The 8,269-nt window shown below is 37.5% G+C and overlaps 1 protein-coding gene across 1 annotated transcript in view; it reads left to right on the forward strand.

Moving 5' to 3' along the window:
* The window catches only part of LOC117408331 (BTB/POZ domain-containing protein KCTD8-like), a 37,316-nt gene extending 30,205 nt beyond the window's left edge, over positions 1-7,111 (forward strand). Inside the window, exon 2 of the mRNA XM_034013236.3 lies at positions 4,462-7,111. Coding sequence (XP_033869127.3) covers positions 4,462-4,922 — 461 coding nt within the window. The 3' untranslated portion in view covers positions 4,923-7,111. The remainder of the gene's footprint in view (positions 1-4,461) is intronic.
* The last annotated feature ends 1,158 nt before the right edge of the window (positions 7,112-8,269 follow it).

Below are 8,269 nucleotides of genomic sequence, written 5' to 3' on the forward strand. Positions count from 1 at the left end.
GAAACAAAATCCTTTAATTGCTCTTGAGAATCTGCTCTTGCAAGAAATGTATTTGGGATGTGTTGGCACTTTTCAGCCAGAACTAGAACACTTAGAAATACAAGATAAACTGCATCATGATAAAAACATAGAAAATGACAAATAAAACAAAAATGGTGATGAGATATATTGCTCATTAAAATATTTTATATATCTTTTCAGGAATACCAAGACATTTCGCAAGCAAGGGGGTTGAGTGGGTTCCAATGGGCAATAAAATAAATTTACAAATTCCTGGAGAGTTAGGCATTTGTTCCAAATGGACGCCTACATATGAATTACTTATGCATTCCCATTTTTGTATAACATACAGTACATGAGCCTATTTCGCTTTAAAATGAGCCTTCACAAAACAGTGGGTCTTGCGTAAAGAAAATGACATGCTGTCAAAGGGGCTTGTAAGAGTAAAATGAAGAGGAACTAGGCATGATACAATTCTTATTTGGTAGATTAGCTAAATCTCCAAATCCTCTTTTAAAACCACAGATTAAAGAATGTAACAGACATAACATTGTAATGTTTTCATTAACATGAACATCACTGTATGCTTTGTCAGTGGTGTGTTATAAAATCTAATTTACAAATTTGTGTTTTAAGTTTTTTTAAAATTGGATTGCAGGTATGCAAAGCATCCATTCCTCAATTCTACCACAGACGTGCAGTATGTAATGTAGGCTATATCAGTCACGGTTTTATATTAGCAAGCTCCAGCGCCATGTAGTGTGTAGCAGTATTTTGCTAGCAAAACAAAACTTGATCCAAAGTAGCTTGTTACTAGATGGCACTGGCCCTTACACCTATGATGACTGTTAGTCTGATCTAGCCAAGCTGATCAATGACAGTGTAACAGGGCGTATTGCATTGTTTTGTATGTGTTTGTTTTATGATTTATTTAGAAATATATATGACGGCGTAGCCGTGCGTTGTTTTGTTATTGTTTTGTTTAGTAGCGTGTATGGGAAGCCCCATCCACAGTAATTAAAAACCTTGTGCAGAAGGTGACAATCTCCCGAGTTTAATTAGTTGTGTAATTGTTGCTAACGGGAGATGGTCACCTGAATAAAAGCCTGCAGCTCTCTGCATTCATGGTGGGTGTTTGAGAGGAGGAACGAGAGCGAGAGGGAGCAAGGAGAAAAGTAAAAAGAAAGTAAACGAAACTTAAGGGATCCGTGAAGGCTACTGCCCAGCCGGACCTTTAAGACTGTTATTTTGTGTTCTGGATTTGTTTTGTTTATCTTTTTTATTTCCCTCTGTGAGCAAGTGTTTTTGTGTTTAAACCTTTTATTTATTTTTGTTATTTGAATAAACGGCGCCGCAGTGTCTTTCTCACTGCAGTACTGGTGTCAGTTTTCTGTTCCTGCATCTGGCCTGACGTCTCCACAGATAGATACATATGAAGCATCTTACTCTTAGTCCAGAGTCTTGTTTGAACCAGCCTAACTGTTTTATTAAATGTTACATATTCGTAAAAAAAAAGTGTTTAATAGCATAAAAGTCTAACATACATTTTCGTGTCTAATATATATCTTCTTTGGTAAAGAATCACTTCTTGGTTTGGCTCCATTTGCAAAGGGTCTATTAGATGATTTTCCAGCTTCATGTATATGTCAGGATATACAAGCTGACAGAACAAGAGACACATCTATGGTTTTAAATCATAACAGGCATGGCACCACATAGGGAACAACACTCCTAAGAGACACTTTCATAAGCATTCTCATTTAAACCCTGCAGTAATGGAGACAGGTGCTTATACCATTACCCATAGCACTACAAGCTTGAAACAGTTTCTATTTTCACATAGACAACCTGGTCTTTGCAGAACATCTATTTTAATCAACCAGGATTTATGTAAATTCTCAAAGGAGTTACATTAACAATTTTCAATATTTTTTAATTCACAATTTATAGCAGATGCTGAACCTATAGGCATTATGCAAAAAAGTTAGATTTGTTATAGTGAGGTGTGACAGGGTAGCGTCGTGGGCCCAGATGGTATTGGGCAGGCAGAGAGACTCAGAGACAAGGAATTGCAGTTAACGCGCTTCTGCGCCGTTTAATAAACAAAAATAAATCAAAAGGTTGCACAAAACACTGCTCACAGAGCAAAAATAAAAGGTCAAACAAAAACAAATCTCGCACACAATAAACAAGAACAAAATAACCAGCGCAAGGGCCAAAACAAAAAGTTTAAACAAAATACAAAAAAAGGTAGGCTGGGCATTAGCCTTCACTACACTTCTTTTTTCCCAAAAATATACAGAGACCAAACAAACACTCACCCAAAACACCTCCCCCAAACAAAGGATTTTTCCCCTTTTTATAGCATGTGGCTGGAGCCTAATTATCAATGATTCAATTAGCTCCAGCCACATTCTCACATGTATTTTGGCAGGGATAGGAAATTAACCCCATCCCTGCCAGCCACCACCAAATCACCACATAACAATATTATTTACAGGCAGGGCTCTGCCCTGCTACATGAGGCATGTTTACAGAATTAATATTTGAGTGCATTTATTTAAAATGTTAATGTTAGTTGTAAATTTTTGTTTAATCTCTTATAGGCCGTGATTAAATGATTATATGATGGCATCCAAGTACGCCACTCTTCTCGCAAAGCATAAAGCAACTTTGGAGTTTTTACTTCAGATGTAATTTCTTGGTGCACCAGAAAGGGTCCCCTAAAGAAATGGTGTACTTGCTCAGAGCAGAAAGTATTCTATGTAGCCTGGGGTGTTGTGCAGAGCTCTGCAAGACACATCCAATTTGGAATAGCATTTTGATATAGTTATATAAAGCTTAGTGAAAGTGGCCCTGTAGCAGGGCGGTAGTAAGCCCTGCTGTTTAAATGTGTTTCTTTATTTTAGAACAGGGTTTCCCCCTCTGCCCCTGTGTTATTTTGTGTTTGTTTATGTATTTATTATTTATGGCGGCGAGGCGCTGTGTGTTCTGTTATTATTTCTGTATTTAGTTTTTGTATTTAAATGGTGTATGATTTATTTGTATGTTATCGTTGTGTAAATGACGGCGAGCGCCGTGTGTTTGTTATTGTTTTTATTTTAAAATGTGTTCTGGCAGAGGCGAGAGTGGGTACTCGTCCTCTGCCAGGAATAATTAGAAAACTCATGCAGAAGGTGGCCATCTACCAAATTCATTAAGTGATTAATTTTGTTGCTAATCAGGAGATGGTCACCTGCATAAAAGCCTGCAGCTCGCTGCATTCGTGGTGGGAGTTCAGAGGAGGAACGAGACAGCGAGTGGAGAATCAAAGAGCTAAAACTAAAACTAAAACGAAACTGAACTTACCGTAGGTTCAGTGAAGGCGATTGCCCAGACTGACCAGTTTGTTTGGTGTCCGTGATTATTTTTGTTTAACATTTTTATTTTGCTCTGTGAGCAAGTGTTTTTGTGTTTGAATATTTTATTTATTTTTGTTACTTAAAAATAAAACGGCACCCAGCCGCGTCTTTCTTTTGCAACTGCAGTTGCCTGTGTTTGTTCTTCCTGTCACAGGCCCTATACTGTATGTGGTCATTTTATGCTCTGGATTTCTCAAACGGAATGAAAGTTGGCCTCCTGTGCAGCATTACTATGTCACTTTTTGTGTGCCTCTTTTGTCAGATGATACCCACAACACCTTTCACAATAGCACTACCTCATCAGTGTCCATACTGTACTTATTTGCCTCCAGCTCTTAAAACATTCTGAGATCATGTGACTTCCACAGCCGTTAAATGACTGTTCTGTTGAGTAATTTGATATTCTATTGTCTGTGCAGTTCACAAGGAAAATGATTAAACAGGGAAATAATAAATGAAAAAGATCTAAAAGTAATTCTGATTTTCGGTTTTAACCGATAAAACCAGATAAAATAAATAAATAAATAAATCGGTGGATAGCCAATAAACACTGAAAAACACATGAAAAACTGTGGAAATGGTTAATCTATTCACGTTGACTTTACCCATTTAAAAAAATAAAACCTACTACAAAAATAATAATACATTTCCCTGTGCTGCTGGGCAATGTCCTGCCTTCCTGTCTTATCTTTCATTGATTTGTTCTGAGTACTTTAAACCCGCCCCAATTACTGAGTGATATCACATTCCTACATTTCTATTGGAGACTCCGCTTATGAGATTTAAAACAAGATTACAATCAGGATGGAGGCTTTCTAGCAGGAATTAAAACTGTATTACAGTTAAGATATGGAGAATTTAAAACAGAATTGTGGCTAAGTGTACAAAAATGCCTACACATGTTTTCTTCTGCTGCAGAGAAGTTGTGCACAAGCATCTTTAGGTCTGGTGGGACACTGAGTATTGAGTTCGGTTCATTGTTGTGTGTGTGTGTGTGTGTGTGTGTGTGTGTGTGTATAGAAGTAAAGTTTTCATTTTATGCTGATTTTGTTTCTGGCAGGGCCAGCCCAGAGGACGATATCTCCAAAACAGGAATGTGAAGAGAGGAAACAAGAGAAGCTCCCAGACAAAGGAAGCGAAAGTGGAACGTCGCTTAATGAGCTGTCTACCTCCAGCTCTGAGACCCATTCAGAAATCACCAGTCCACAAGACAACATCTCCTGTGCCCCACAGGCCTCCTCACACCAGCCAAGCACACTCACCTTGGATCGGCCTTCCAAGAAGGTCTCTGTGCAGTGGATGCCACAACCGGACAAGCGCAGGAACAGTGAGCTCTTTCAGACTCTGATAAGTGCCCCTCGAGAGACGAACCTGAAAAAAAAGAAAGCTTCAGAAAAGTTAAGCGTGGAAGAAGAAATGAAAAAGTGCATACAGGATTTTAAACAAATTAAAATACCTGCCGATTTTCCAGAACGCAAACGTCAGTGGCAATCTGAACTGTTACAAAAGTATGGGCTATAGGTTTTTTTTTTCCTCCTAAGCTGTGTTACTGAACAAATGAGACCGTTTGTTAACTAGTGCTTCAACATCCAGCTATCACTGTCATAATCACTTGGCATTGGTTCAATCAAAATACTGTATGCTTACAAAATGAATATAGATGTGACTCAAAAAAGAGGGTGACTTCTGAAACTAAATGGCTTACAGGAAAGTGAATAATGTATGATTAAGCTAAATAGTGTGTGTTTAAAGCTATTTGTTTTTAGTTGCTATGTTCCCCGTTGACTATCACAAGAAGCTTCATTAAAACAATGAAACACATCTAGGCTGTGGTACAGTAGCTAGGCTCCAAATGTTCATGTCAAAATCTATCAAATAGACTAAATCAAGTTAGTTAATTACTGTGTGCTTGCATGAATGGACAGGTAATCATGGAATGGATCCAGATTCCTAAATAAAGGTGTTTATCTGCACATGTGAAGTTAAATATAAATGGAGGTTTTCCTTGATTATTCAAATGTAACACAACATTTAGACTGTATTGTTAGTTTATGGTCAGTATGTTCATTGATAAAATATGTTTTCAAATATATACACTACCGGTCAAAGGTTTTAGAACACCTCCATTTTTCCAGTTTTTATTGAAATTTACACAGTTTAATGTCTCAATGTACTCTGAAATTAAAGCATAGAACAAATAAACAATTCGAGATAAAAAAGAAATCATGGAATCGTTTTGCTTAACTAAATTTAATCTAAATTTTTGACTTATCAAAGTAGCCACCTTTTGCAGATATAACAGCCGAACACACTCGTGGCATTCTTTCTACAATGGAAATCAAATATTGTTCGGAAAGTTCTTCCCAACACTGTTGCAGAAGTTCCCACAAATGTGTTGCACTTGTAGGTTGCTTTGCTTTCACCCTTCTGTCCAGTTCATCCCAAACCAGCTCGATGGGGTTTAAGTCTGGAGACTGTGCTGGCCATTCCATGATTTGAAGCCTACCGTCTTGTTCTTTTCTTCTAAGGTAGTTCTGACATAGCCTGGAGGTATGTTTTGGGTCATTATCTTGCTGTAGGATGAACCCCTGACCAACTAGGCGTATACCAGAGGGTATTGCATGGCGCTGCAAAATGCTGTGGTAGCAGTTTTGGTTCAGGGTGCCACTCACTCTGTGCAAGTCGCCGACTCTGGATCCAGCAAAAGAGCCCCAGACCATCACGCTTCCTCCTCCATGTTTGACAGTTGGTGTCACACACCGAGGAACCATCCTTTCGCCTACTCGACGGCATACAAAAATCCTGCGTGATGAACCGAAGATTTCAAATTTTGATTCATCGGTCCATAAGACCTTCTTCCAGTCTTCAGTAGTCCACTGGCGGTGCTTCATGGCCCAGGCAAGCCTCTTTTTCTTATTTTGCCATCTTAGCAATGGCTTTCTTACTGCCACTTGACCTGTCAAACCTGCAGCTCGAAGTCTTCTCTTCACAGTTGAAACTGAGACTTGCTTACTTCGACCAGTGTTAAGCTGTGCTTGAAGCTGTTGTCCTGTGAGCCGCCTATCACGCAAGCTGTTGACTCTCAGAAACTTGTCTTCTGATTCTGTTGTGGCTTTGGGTCTGCCAGACCTCTTCCTGTCAGAGTTTCCTCCAGTTTCCAAGTGCCTTTTGATGGTGTAGGAAACTGTACTCACTGACACCTTGGCTTTCTTTGCAATTTCTCTAAAGGAAAGACCTACACTTTTAAGGGTTATAATGGTCTGTCTGTCTTCCTTTGTTAATTGCCTTTCTCTCACCATTATGAGAGCAATATACTACTTCCTGCAGTACAATACTGTCCAAATAATGCTTAAGATGGTGTAGTAACACAGTCTGTTCCAACACTGCTTTTATACAGACAGAGGGTTTGTAAGTAATCAACAAAAGTTGTGACACCTGTAGGAATTGTTAGCATTAACTTTCAAGGCTTAATTTACTTCCATTGCTGCAGAACAGCTGTAAGTTGTTAACCCATTACTTGTTCCCTGAAAAAGGCCTTTTTGTATAACTCAAATGTACATTATTTTTCAGTTTTTGGTAACCTAAACTTTTTTTTTTTAAACCTCTGGCAGTTTACCGCTTACCTTTGTACCATTTCATGTTATTCACTGGACTTGAACTGCTTAAATTTCAATAAAAACTGGAAAAATGGGGGTGTTGTAAAACTTTTGACCGGTAGTGTATATATATATATATATATATATATATATATATATATATATATATAATTGTGCTGTGCTTTATGGCATCTTACTTTAGCACTGTTCCAGTAACTGTTAAACCATGAAAGTGGCATTGTAAAGTACTACTTTGTGTCTGGGTGTTTAGTATTGGCATATTTTATAACTAGCCAAACATAATAGAAGTAGTTTATCAGATAAAAGTCCTGGGCTATTGAAAAGTGTTTTCTAAATTGTCTCATTAATGTAAATGTGTCATACATAAAAACTTAATGTATGAATGATAAACATGTATGTTTGAAATGTACATAAGAAAATACTGAATTCTGATCGGCACTTGCTTATGAACCCTTTAATACGTGTCACGTTTTTCTTTATGACAAGTACATGTGATGTTAAAGAGCAGTTAGACTGCCCAGTCACCAGACCAATCACTGCTTGGCAATCCTCACTCAGTTTCAACCAAGACATCAGGAATCCCAACAGCATTCATATTAATAAATAAAACATACTTTTACCTGTTATTAGCTTGAGCAACATTAGCACTGGTTTTCCCTTTTCTTATGTTGAAATTTTTTTTTTTCCTTTTTACATACTTACCTTTGTAATTTCAAATACATACTGATTCATATTCACTTTATATGCTCCATTTATTTATTAATTTTATTGATTGATTTGGCAGATGTCTTTTGCACATGGCGACTTACAAGTGTTACAGGGCAATACAAAGTTATAATGCAAAACAATAATTAAATACAGTAGTTAACAGTAAGTGCAAATTATACTACTAAAGTACAGTTTAAGATAAGATGCAACAGGTTAGGTTTAAAACAATTTATTATACAAGGACATAACAGTACTGCAATAGTGAAAGTGTAGTGCTTCAGCTGAGAATCCAGTGACATGGTGCTCGTGTTTGAATTTATTAAAATACAAGTTAGAAATCTATATACACCAGAAACTGGGGTTCAAAAACACGATTATAAGAAGTGATTTTCAAGCCTTGGTTGTCGCTTCTTTAATACAGTATTAATGTATTGAAATGTCAAAGACACAGTCCCACTGCATTACTGTTCTCACCAGGTCTCTCAATGACATGCATATTGAATTAACTGTATACCTTTTCCAGCCATTAGTGCCATTAAGTGG

Source organism: Acipenser ruthenus, chromosome 2 (genome assembly GCF_902713425.1).
Source record: "Acipenser ruthenus chromosome 2, fAciRut3.2 maternal haplotype, whole genome shotgun sequence".
NCBI classification, from domain to species: Eukaryota; Metazoa; Chordata; class Actinopteri; order Acipenseriformes; family Acipenseridae; genus Acipenser; species Acipenser ruthenus.